At 43.7% G+C, this 12,288-nt stretch overlaps 1 protein-coding gene across 4 annotated transcripts in view; it reads left to right on the top strand.

Moving 5' to 3' along the window:
• Nucleotides 1-12,288, top strand: part of OXNAD1 (oxidoreductase NAD binding domain containing 1) — a 44,359-nt gene that overhangs the window by 22,160 nt on the left and 9,911 nt on the right. For all 4 annotated transcript variants that reach the window (XM_020987223.2, XM_020987220.2, XM_020987221.2 and 1 more), the window contains one exon: nucleotides 4,764-4,905. In XM_020987223.2, the coding sequence (XP_020842882.1) occupies nucleotides 4,764-4,905 (142 nt within the window). The remainder of the gene's footprint in view (nucleotides 1-4,763; nucleotides 4,906-12,288) is intronic.

Genomic DNA, 12,288 nt, shown 5'->3' with positions numbered 1-12,288 from the left:
TTGGCATGGTCCATCTGAAAATAAGTTTTGTTAGAATTGGGAATATGTGAGAGTAGTAGGAGTTAGCGCTCATTTTAAATAGTTTGCCTTTGGATTTAGAACTGGAAAACAAGATGCTGATTGCAATAATTTGCGTTTCTGAAGCAATTTACTGTAATTTTGGCACATGTTCAGTGATACATATTAAATTCTTGGTGGCTGTTTCGAGGAGGGGGAAGGGTGTAGAAAGTATATTTACCCTTCAAGAATTGTTCAACAGTTATTACCCTGTGAAGAGTAGAAGCTTTAATTATAATGACTTTCTTTGCGTTTTTCCCTCCCGTGGCACTGTTCTATCCTGTAGTCTGATTGACGCGGCAGCAGCATCTCAACAGCCTCACTCAGGCTTTCTGCCAGCCACACGACTTTTCCGAAGTAAAAAGCGCATACATGTTGGTTTCAGTGCTGTCGTGGTCAAGCTATTTGTCTTTGAAATTATAAACATTTACTGAGTGTTTATCTGAGCAGTAAAAAAGACTCCTATCTCATTGCTGTTTTACAGAAATAAAATCCCATTTATATTCTCAGTCAAAGTAGAGTTAGCCAGAGGGTACTTGTAATGGTGTTGAAATATATTGTCTGGCTTTGATGCACTCACGTAGTTGAGGGTAAGTGAATTTCTGGGAGAGAAGTATGAATCAGCAATGAATCTGGCCATTTTGTGGACATCATGAGCCGTCTCCGCTGACCATGAACATTTTATGATACGTGTATTTTTTTAGAAGCAAAGAACTCTTTAATTCCTTTTTTCCCCATTCACCATTTATGGTAGGCCAACAAGTAAAGAGATTGGGTTGTTATTTTTTTTTAATCCCCTTTAAAGTCATTACTTTAGGAGTCTTTTTATGGTGATCCTCCCATTGTCAAAATATTTGGAGAACTTTTCATAATGGTTCCTTTGGTCTTGTTCCATGGTGGCCATGGTTTTTTCTGGACCCTCAACAATGATGCCCACTCATCTTTCCAGACACCAAATGTCTGCTCAGAGGCTGAAGATCGGCTGTCTCCAGTGATACTTGAAAGAATGCGCCATACATTCGTAGGCTCTGAAAGGCAGCTGCTGGAGAGAAGCTCCTGAAATGCAGTGATAGTCCTGGATGAGTGTTTGCTTTCTTTCTCAGAGTACTGACTTTGATGAGAGGAAGACCTAGAAGGGAACCCCCAGGCTACCAAGCAGCGTGACTCAGGTTACCCAGAGGCAGGATTCGAATGCAGGACCTCTAATTCAAGGGCCAGTGCTCTTTCTATCATGCCACGCTGACCAATGCTCATGGTAACTATATGGATTTTAGGACGTTTGTTAAAACAGGTTATAGGGACCTCAGAGACCACTGAGTCCACCCTCACCGCCATTTTACAGATGAGGAAACTGAGGCACACAGGGTAAGGGACTTGCCCAGAATTTGATTAAGTCCAATGCCCTGTCTACTTTGCCAGCTGCCTCTCATATCTTTTTTTTTAAGGCAGTTGAGGTTAAGTGACTTGCCCAGGGTCACACAGCTAGTAAGTGTCAAGTGTTTGGTCTGAGGCCGCATTTGAACTCAGGTCCTCCTGACTTCAGAGCTGGTGCTGTATCCACTGTGCCACCTAGCTGCCCCCTCTCATATCTCCTTTAGAGTCAGACTTCATTGTTTTCTGATTTTAATCATTAAAAAGACCTACCCAGACACCCTGAGATGACTTAAGTCTGCCATAGGTTTGAACCCACAAGTGTGCAGGGTTCAAGTTGGGACGGGTTTTTAATGTGACTTATGTCACAGATTCACTTCAGCCAGCATTTTAAAAATTCCTATCATGTGCTAAACATAGGCAAACCGAATCCTCCAGAAGTGTGCAAGTTAATTTGGGGAATAAGAAAAGTGCGTGCATCAGCTGTACTCCAGGGTGAAATGTTAGCAGCAAAGGAGGATGAGTCAGAAGGCTGTAGGAAAGGTGGCAAGGGGAGAGAAGTCTGCACTGGAGGCGGAGGCCTACCCTCAGCCCAGCCCTGGAGGAGGAGGAGGAGGATGTCAGCAGGGTAGATGTGCAGAGAATAGGTTTCTAACATGGTAGACATGAGACTTGAGCTGCGTGAGACCCGAGGCCCCAGGTTCTGGTCTTGCCTCATACATGATGTGATCTCAGCCAGGTCACTTCACCTTCTTCAGCTGCACTTTTCTCATCTACAAGTTCATGGGGGTTATTATTAGCTTTATAAGTCACATAACCTGCCTCACCGTGTGGAAAATCTTAGGGAAAAGGTTGTCTAAATGCGAACTCTCATTCTTGATTTTTAGTGAAAGCGATCTCCTTGGCAAGCCCAGGGGCAGGAGAGCCAAGTGAGGGATTGGGGAGCCCCCACTACCCTGTTTTCTTTCTCCTGTCATCAGTGGGGCCCCACTGAAGACTTTTTAGCAGGGCTGTGACAGAATCAGATCTGGCTACAAAGATAATTCTGGCCACTGAGTGAAGGAGGGGCTGGTGAGGGAGACACTGGATGTGGGCTGCCAAGTAAGAGCCTATGACAGTATTCCAGATAGAAATAATGAGGACCTGAAGAAGGTTAAAGTCAGATGTTAGAGACTGTGGATGTAGAATTGAGAGGTCTGGGAAGTCGATCAGATGTGGGCCCTGGAGAAAGCAGAGTCAGATGATTGCTTAAGGCTTTGAACCCTGGTCATCGTGAGGATGGCCATGTTGTCAGCAGGAAGTGCAATCTGAGGTCGTCTAGCAGAGAATTAGAAATGGAGCCTTGCAGCGTCAGGGCCCCTGCAGAGGGCACGTCCAGGTGCTAGGAGTAACCGAGAGTGGAAGGGCACCGTTTCCTGGTGATTGTGGACATGCCTTTGTCATCCTCTCGCTCTTAGCAGCAGCAGCCATTGATTAAGTGCATGTCATTGGTGGGATGGAGCAGCTGAACTCACAGCAGCGAATGTTCTTTAATTAATCTTCTCTACCTTTAGCATCCCTGTTATACCCAGCAGGAGGCGGGGAGAACACCCTGTCTTCCTGATAATGGTGACGATGCTGCTGTAGCACTGGGCAGCCCTCTGTTCTTGCTGTACAAAACACTTCCACCTCTGTTATCTTATTTGGTCCTCCCAGCAGCCCCCTCAGTTACACTGAGGAGGTAGGGTCTGTGTTTTACATTTGAGGCACCTGAAACTCAGGTCCCTTACACAAGTCACTTGCCCAATGTCAATTAAATGGGAAAGGCAGTACCTGAGGATGATTGAGGCAGAAAGAAAACTCAGGGCAGCCATGCCGTCCCGTCAGCCCAGTCTGGTCGGACCGCCTCCTGTTTACGGAGCAGGAAACTGAAGGGCAGAGAGTGACTGATCCAAGGTCACATGGGTAGGAGGTGTCAGCTGTGGAAGCAGGAGAAATACCATAGAAACCAGACCCATCCTTCTAGATCCAACCCCGCCCCTGCGTGGCCTTCTTTGACCATTCCTGCTGAGCCTCTCGGATGCTCCTGGACTTCTGGGGTGCTTAATGTATTACTCATTATTGAGCAAGCACCTATCAAAGGCAGCCCCTGATCTTTCAATACATTATTTCCCCAAGATTCATTGATGAGTTGACTGCTTGGAATTCAGAATGCATTTGTCCATAGGCTCTTCTGTGCTGGTTTGGTTCCCAGGTCTCCCATCAAAAACCTACTGTCATCTGTGTAGCATTAATAAGACTAGCCCGAGCTCTGAGATCTGGGACTCGGGACCCTTGGGAGACCTGAGCAGAAATAAAGAATTTTGTTTTCTGTGGGTTCAGAGCTGGCCCTAGGCAGCATGATTTCATTCAGATGGGCAGAGTTCCTCTTTGGCCCCCTCCCTCTCCACTTGTCTTCTTCTGAACACGCAGTGTTCTGATGGAGGCCTCTGATTCCCTTTCTCTGCTATGTGCATTTTCATCCTAATCCCAAAGAAGGAGTCCTGGTCCGGAAAGACTGTTTGTCATTTGGAGGCCATCCAGAAAACCCAGAGATCCTGCCCTTAAAGCACTTGTGCCTACCCAGAAGCCTGGCCTGGGAAGTCTCTGGGAGCATCTCGTCAGCAGAGGGCACTACAGGACAGGCGATGAACCCAGCACAGTCTAGATTCGCCATTTGACCAGGGAATGGACAACGTACACTATTAATCAGTGGCAGCTCTTATCTCTAATTCAACAACCGTTTCATGGCTCAAAATTAGGAGAATTATTTAGGAATGGAAAACAACAGAGTGAGAAATAGGGTCTGAGGTTAGATTAGCACTCCAAATTGACTACTAGCCTTAGGGCATTTAAAAATCATCCACAAAGGGACATGTCAGCCATTGGTAAACAAACAGAAACCAAGTGGAGATTATACTTAGTTTTCCTGGTGGGAGGAGCGGCTTGTTGACTTATCTTGTTTCCTGTGAAATTGTTTGGCAGTTTTCAGTGCTGATTATTTTTTCTTTACTTAGTGTTTTGAAAAGGTTTGTCTCAATTGGCCAGAATATTCTAAGAATTTATCAGTATCGTATTTACTTTTGAAATGTGAGGAATCCTAGAATATAGCATTGTGATAAGAATGAAGGAAGAAGGATTGTGTAGAATATAGTATTGTGATAAAGAGCAGCAGGAAGAGAAACTAGATGAGATTTCAAGAATGTATGTCAGGCACTTTGTTTTAGCAAATACTGCCAAATAACTGCTTTTCATTTTTTTAATTATTATTATTTGGTTAACTGAAATCATACATTTTATTTGATTTTCTACTTTAGGGTTGATTTCTTTATTCCTGGTGTTCCCGTGGTTGGTGGATTCTCGATTTGTTCAAGCCCGAGCCTGTTAAAACAAGAAAGTGCTTTGGAATTAGCAGTGAAATATACCAACCATCCTCCGTCTCTCTGGGTCCATACCAAGGTAGGGGCATTGTGCACTTGACATCCTCTTGTGGCTGTCTGCACTTAGAAGATCTAGAATTAGTTCACCTTATCCACTCAAGAGCTATAGACTTCAGTGAAGAGTTCGTCATTAGTATGTGTTTTGTTAAATTTCATACGTTTTTAAGCATCTTTTTCTGAGAAGCATTTGTTTGCTTGTCTTCATTAAGTTTTATTTCTTCCTTTCTATTCTGAAATTTTAATCTTTTAACTGTGTTGTAGATCCTTATTAATTCCTCTTTGAGTTTGTATTTTTTATGCATTAAAACTTCTGAAGTCCTTCTAACCAATTTTTTTGTTATACCTTTGTAAAGTTTGCCCTGTTGTTCCTTATTTCTATTGTATCTTAGTCTTAGAAGTTTGAACTCACCAGAGAAGTAGTGGGGTGGAAGCAATGCCCGATGATAGAAATTAACCTGTGTTCCAAAGTAGGACTTAATAAGAGTAAATCACCCACTCCCTTCCTTTGTCCCTATCTGTGCCCCTTCCAATCTATAACTTTGGGTTCAGTCCCCCACTTGAGCCTTCATTTCTACTCCTCCCTTCATGTGTCTTTTTTCTTTAAATTTTCTTTACATCTTTATCTGTGTTTATGATTTTTTAACTCTTGAGGATCTCTGTTTTGTTAGTTTTACCCCATAAATTAGTCTTTTTCTTTCTCTTTCTAAAAAAAAAGCCTCTAAACTTGGAGAAATTAGACTTTTGGGTTGCAGTTTGAGCTTCTTGGCTTTTTAAAAATGTACTCTTCCATGCCTTTCTGCAGTTTCTAGTGAGAGTAGAGTAACTTTGTGTGATTTTCATTTCCTTTCCTTTATTTGAAGGTCTTTATCCTTGCCACTTCCAGAATTCGTTATTGGAATTATTAAATTTAGCAGCTGTACGTCTTGGAGTTTGAAGTGGAGGATTTCATTCTGGAAGCAATCTGGGGATTATTTTGATGTGTCTTGTTTTCTGCATTTAGAAGTTTCAAGCAGTTTTTATTTTATTCCTGCCCATTTTTTAAATGTACTATATTCTTGTGGGACACCTGTGATCCTTAAGTTGCATCTTGATATCCTATCTTCAAGGTAAATAGCTTTAGCTTGTTTAGAAATCATATGTTGTTTTCATGATTTTGCCGTTTCCTTTCCCTTCTGCCAGATTTCTTCCATTTCACCATTTTTGTGTTCCCCTTTGGAGACATACACTGTAGATTCCTTTTTTTTTCTGATTTGCTAATTGAGTTTTGTTATTAATGCATTGAGACCTATAGTTTCTGATATATTAATTCCTAATTTCTTATGGATTTCATTTCTCCTTTGAACTATTCTAGAATTTCTTGCTTCACGCTCTCTTGGAATTCTTTGTTTCATTAGGCATTAGTTCACTTTCCTTTCTCTTCTGGTTAGTATTTATGATATTGCTGAGGGTTTAATACTCATTTTTCCTTCAAGTTTTGGGATTTTTTGGGGTGATTTATCTGCTGGTGTGCTGTGTTTTTAGTGGGTTTTCTTCCCCTAGAAGTCTTTATTCTTCTCCCCCCGCCCGTATTCCCACATTCCCCCTTTGAGACTTCCCTCTGCTGGTGGATGCACTCGCAGGACTGAGCTGCAAAGCAGCTTCGGCCTCTTCCCACACCGGGAGATTTAGGTTTTGATAGTCTTGGTTTGTGCCTCAAGTGGTCTCTGGGAGACAGAACCAGCTGCAGCTGGGTTTCAGATCTGGGGCAGCCACTCATTCTTATCCCCTATCTCAGTTGCTCCTTGGCCTGTGTCCTTCCCTGGCTGAACTGTATTGGCATCTGCTGACTTTTTGCAGAATTCAGAGGCGGCCTTCCAGACAAGGTCTATGCAGCTTTGGGGGGAGACTACTTTGATTTGTCCCCTGTCTTCTCCCCCCCCCCCCAGTTATATGGTTGGGCAAAATCAATGTCTCCACTTGTTGTGGGGTAGGGTGTGCTGCCCAAGTATCTGCAGCAGGAGAGCCTGATGGTGGCCCTGGCATCAGCTCCTAGGTTGGTCTTTGTGCCCTGGTGGAAGGGAGCATAGAGGTGGATGGATAGCTGAATGAGCTATTTAAGGATTAGCATTCTCCACAGTTAATCCACAAGGATTTTACTTTGTTGGGGTTCTCTCTCTTTTTTTTTTTTGTCCTGTGAATTCCACTATTATTGTTCACATCTGCCACATAATTCCTCTTTCCAGAAATTTTCAAAAGTTAGTGGAGACAGGATACAGTGTCTAGTCTGTCATCTTGGTGGTCACTTCTTCTTTAATGTGTAAAGAGCTGCAACCAGCTTCTGTTCATCTAGTGTCCAGTCAGAAAGCCCAAATCCCTTGTCTTTGTATTTTCCTATAGTGATAATCCATGTTCATAAGGAAGACCATCATCCGTGTCACCTTAAAATTCTGAAGCACCTTTGGGAAAATACATATATTTAGAAAGATTCTGTTCAGCACAGTTTTAGGGTTAAAGCATATTAGATTACATTCCAGTTTATTTAAAAAATCAGTAGTATGGTAATTGTTACCCCAAAAAGTCAATCTGAGCACCCCATTTGCTAGTTATTCTGGATAAACTGGTATGTATTGTAATTTTCAGATCACTTGTGGGGTATTTAAATATGAGCAGGTCCCAGTTTATTGAACAGATTGCATTTCATAGATGGACACTTTGAATTTATTGTCCCACAGAAACCATGGTTTTTTTTGTTTTTTTTTCTTATTATGGTTTGGTTATAGGGCCTATCCACAAAAAAGACCATTAATCTGTAATGTACTGAGTATCAGAAAACTTAGCCACCCTGGGTAAGAATGCTTTCTTGGGAAAATGGGTCCCAGGTTTCAGCTTGAGATGCCAGGAATCCCCCTCAGTTGCTGGCAGCGGGGGGATCAGGGATGGCCTTTCTGCCCCGTTTTCCCCCTCCTGGCCATGGGACCCTGGGCCCCTTTTAGCTCAGAGCCACTGAGGCAGGAAGTCCAGTGGGGTGGGGGCTCTAGGTGAGAGGATGGAGGAGGGGCTGTGACAGGAGTTCAGGAAAAGGAGGGTAAGGAGCTCTGTGGACCTGGGCCTTCCTGGTGCTTTCTCCAGGGGTTCATTGTCAGTCTGGCAGGTTTTCTCGTTGCCTGGAACCCCCAGGATTGGCCCACCTTTCTTTTCATACCCACCTGTTGTCTCTCACTAGTGTGTCTCTCCTTCATTGGCTCTTTGGGGGTTTTCTGAGAAACACAGGACCTTTTTAAGGCTTCCTTTTCTAGTAAGCGAGGGAGAAACCAGGAAATAAAGAGCTTGCTTTTGAAGCCTTTCCTTTCCTGCCCTTCCCTCCCCCAACACTAGACCACCCCCACTGCAGTGCACACGTTTTTGTGGGGTTTTTTTCTCTGCTCTTTAAACCACATAGGGAATGTCAAAATCACCCATTCCCATTGGAGTTCATGGAAGGTCTTTGTACATGGAGGTCTGCCAAGGGAGACTAGTGCTGGGACCCACAGAACAGCTGTGGGAATTCCACCCCCTGCCCCTTGTCATGGCCAGCTCTGCCACCTGTCATGCACACTGGCCAGGGTGGAAACGAGGACAGGTCCAGGCACCGGCCAGGGAAAGTAAGAACAGGGAAGTCCTAGCAACAGCGTCAAGGGAAAGGTCAAGGAGAAATGAGCTTGGGAGTTAGAAGGCCAGCTGGGAGGGGCTTGGATTCAGAGGCCTCGGAGGCCCCTTCCTACTCTTGAGCTTTGATCCGTTTTGTATGGACCAGGTCGATGATGAAATGTCCAAGATGTGCATGAGCCAGAGACCCTTGGCATGTTCCCAGTTGAACCCCTTAGTTATGTCCAGCACCTCTGGCTGGGACTGATGCTCCGCCCAGGTTACATCTTAAGGCTGCTTCCTCTGACCGCCTAGTTCATCAGTTCTTGGATGGACGCCCCCTCAGCCCAACAAAGCCAATGAAACCGTGTGTCTCCTCAAACGGACGGTCTGTGCCCAGGTACTAGGTAACTTATTTGTGTGCACTTGGTCTGGGATCAGTTATCATAGACCAGAGTGATAGGGCTCTGAGCGGCTAGGAGCTGACGGAGATGATGAGGCCTGCGGTCTCCTGGCAGCTTCCTAGAGTCCTCGTGATTTACTCAATTATGGAACTGGGTTTGTAGTAGCCTTACATTTCCATTCTAAATTTTGTCCTGCTATATGTTCCCCCTCTCACTTTTGGGGTGTGCTTTTTAGCATGACTTGGTCTATCTTCATTCCTTAGTCTTACCTGTGAGGTCATGGGCAGTTTTCTTTTCTCCTCCTGATTGCCGCCATTTTTCCCCTCTGGATAGAGCATCTTGGGCCACCTTCTTAGCAAAGTCAGGACCAGCAAGGTCTTCTAAGGTGATCCAGTCAGACACCCATTGATCCACAGATTGACGTGCACGTGGCATCCGTCCTGCCACGCCCCTTTCTGAGGGCCCTGAGCATCTCCAGCTGCCATGAGCAGGAGCGGAGTGTGGCGTGGCTCCCAGGCGCCCTCCTTAGTCTCTAGCCTTCTTGGTGTTTCAGTGAAGTAAACTGTTCTTGAAGGCTGTACCAACTCTGCCGGCACCCTTGTTTGGGTACACCTGCTGATCGCAGGGAAGACCCCGCAGTGCGCGCAGGCAGCGTCGTGCAGCTGATGGGAAGCCTGGCTTTCCCTGGAGCCCCTCTCCAGTGCCTCATTGTCCTCCTGTCATGTGTCATATTTGGCTTTTTGAAGGAACAGCAGATGCATGAGAGATGATTGCTGTGGGCTGTTGTAAAAGTAGGACATCGAGTGAACATCTTCATTTATTTTATCAGTGGGGCGTATCAGCCGCCACCATGTTAGAATGCTCTGGGTAGCTTTCCTTTTTTTTTTCTATGTCGGCCTCAGGTGCTGTTGAAAATCCCTTTCTTTAGAAATGTGAAACCTATTCACAAATTAGATATTTTGCACATAATTAAAAGCAGTGTCCTTTAAGCCGTTCTGTACACTAAGCTATGTTTGCTTGTTTGTTCCATTTAGTTTTTATCTTTGTCAGAAGACAGAGCTAACAGTTGATTCTTTCTGATGCTAGAAATTAGAAGATAGCCCCATGGAAGATTGTTTGATAGCGTAGGGGATGATCAGCTGGCTCCTGGAAAGCTTTAATTCCGTGCGAGTTTCCTTTTGTGCGTCTCCAGCGTTGGAAAAGCATCTGGAAACACAGCAAGGTAAATTAGACTTTATAGACTAGACCGTCAGAAGAAGAATCCCAGCATTTCAGTATTATTCTCAGATTTCCTCACTTCGGGCATGTGTGCACTTAAAATCTGTTCTTCATCCAAGTTGTCCTTTAATGTGTGTTTTTAATCTCTCAGAAATGTTAAAAGCACCTTTGGTAATTAGTGTGTCAATTTCCAACTCTGTCAGTTGCGCTTAGTCTTACTCTACCTTTCAGTTAGTTTCTTTGTCCAGAGTGAGAAACTGCCACTGTCCTTCGTGTAATAATGCCCTCTGTATTTAAGATAGTTATTAAGTTATCCTTTGACTTTTTTATAGGCATATTATTTTAATTCTGTTCATTTTCTCTAATGTTTCTAATGATTCATCATTCTCTTAGATTCTCTCCAAATTTCCCTCGTCTTGCTGAACCCTAAATTAGATTAATTTCATCAACTCTTCATTGGGCCTCTATGATGTGCTTAGCACCAGGCTCTATTGCAGCAAGCAGGATAGCAGGCCAACAGTGTAGCTTCTTACAGTGAGCTCTGTAAGGTGGTTCTTGTTTCTCTGATTATTTCAGCACCTTTGGGTAATGGAATAGGACCTCATGTCTTTAAGATAAACATTCATTATTGCTGATGTCATCATTTTAATGAGGAAGAAGAGAATCCAGGACCCAAGCACCCCACCACTCTTGGTATGGCTTTCTTCTCTGACTTGTTTGCTCTGCATCTGGCTGATCACCAGCCACAAAAAGTGACAGGGACTTCAGTACCCTGCAGTGATGTGATTATCCTGGTAGGCCCAGAGTCAGCCGTCTTCGAAGAAGATTCATCCCTGTGTTTTCTTCATCTGAGTAGGTCACAGTTGTGTCTCTTAACAAATGTAGTTATCCCTTCCACATCACAACTTTCCCCATTACGGTTTCGATATATCGCAGGTCGGCATAAGAAATTAAATGGGAATTTGGAGGGAGTTTTGTGGAAGCCGCAGAATAGAGGTGAAGGCTAGCAGACACAAAAAATCAGAAATTCAGAAATGTATAAAATACGTGTATAGTATTCTATCATCTCAACATATTTTATTCCTTAATACCATAATAATTGAGACTTTTCTGCTACAAGGGTGGGCCAAAAACTTACACTCAGATTTTCCAGATTGTGGGCGGCGTCACAGCCCTGACAACCAAGATGTAAAAGGGATGACTGTAATTAGAACACCACCTGAGCTTTACTTTCTTTTTTTTTTAAACACTTCCTTTTTGTTATTTTGAACTTGGCAACATAACAAATACAGCGTTTTCCTAAAGTACAGAAAGCAGGACAGCATATGAAATGCAATCTCCACTACACAGACCTTGCTTTTTTTTTTTAAGTATACTTTAATGTTAACATATTAGTTCTTTTTTTTTTTTAAAGTTTTGAGTTCCAAATTCTATCCCTCCTTTCCTCCCCTCCCCACTCCCTGAGACAGTAAGCAATCAGATGTAGGTTATATATGTGCAATTATGTGAAACATTTCCATGTTAGTCATTTTGTACAAGAAGACTTGATTAAAAGAAAAAAAAATGAGAGTGACAAACAGCATGCTTCAGTCTGTGTATTCCTACACTATCCATTCTTTCTCTGGAGGTGGACAGCGTGCTTCATCATTGGTCCTTTGGGCTTGTCTTGGATCACTGTCTTGCTGAGAAGAGCGAAGCCATCCACAGTTGATCAGTGTACAGTGTTGCAGGTGCTGTGTACGTGTTCCTCACTCTGCTCGCTTCGCTCTGCATCAGTTCATGTGAGTCTTTCCAGGGTTTTCTGAAAGCATCGTGCTCGTCATCTCTCATAGCGCAATAATACTCCATTACGGTCACGTACCACAGCTTGTTTAGCCATGCCCCCGTCGATGGGCATCCCTTTGATTTCTAATTCTTAGCCACCACAAACAGAACTGCTGTACATATTTTTGTACAAATAAATTCTTTTCCCTTTTTTTGCTTTTTAATTTTTAAAATTTTTAGGCACATGGGGGTTAAATGACTTGCCCAGGGTCACACAGCTAGGAAGTGTTAAGTCTTTGGTCTGAGGCCGGATTTGAACTTGGGTCCTCCTGACTTCAGGGCTGGTACTCTATCCACTGCGCCACCTAGCTTTCCCTCTTTTCTCTTTTTTTAAAACATCCTTGGGTTCTAGA

This window comes from Phascolarctos cinereus, unplaced genomic scaffold, assembly GCF_003287225.1.
Source record: "Phascolarctos cinereus isolate Bilbo 61053 unplaced genomic scaffold, phaCin_HiC Scaffold_1;HRSCAF=81, whole genome shotgun sequence".
NCBI classification, from domain to species: Eukaryota; Metazoa; Chordata; class Mammalia; order Diprotodontia; family Phascolarctidae; genus Phascolarctos; species Phascolarctos cinereus.
Note: the sequence above shows the minus strand (reverse complement) of the source record. Positions and strands in the feature narration are given on the sequence as shown.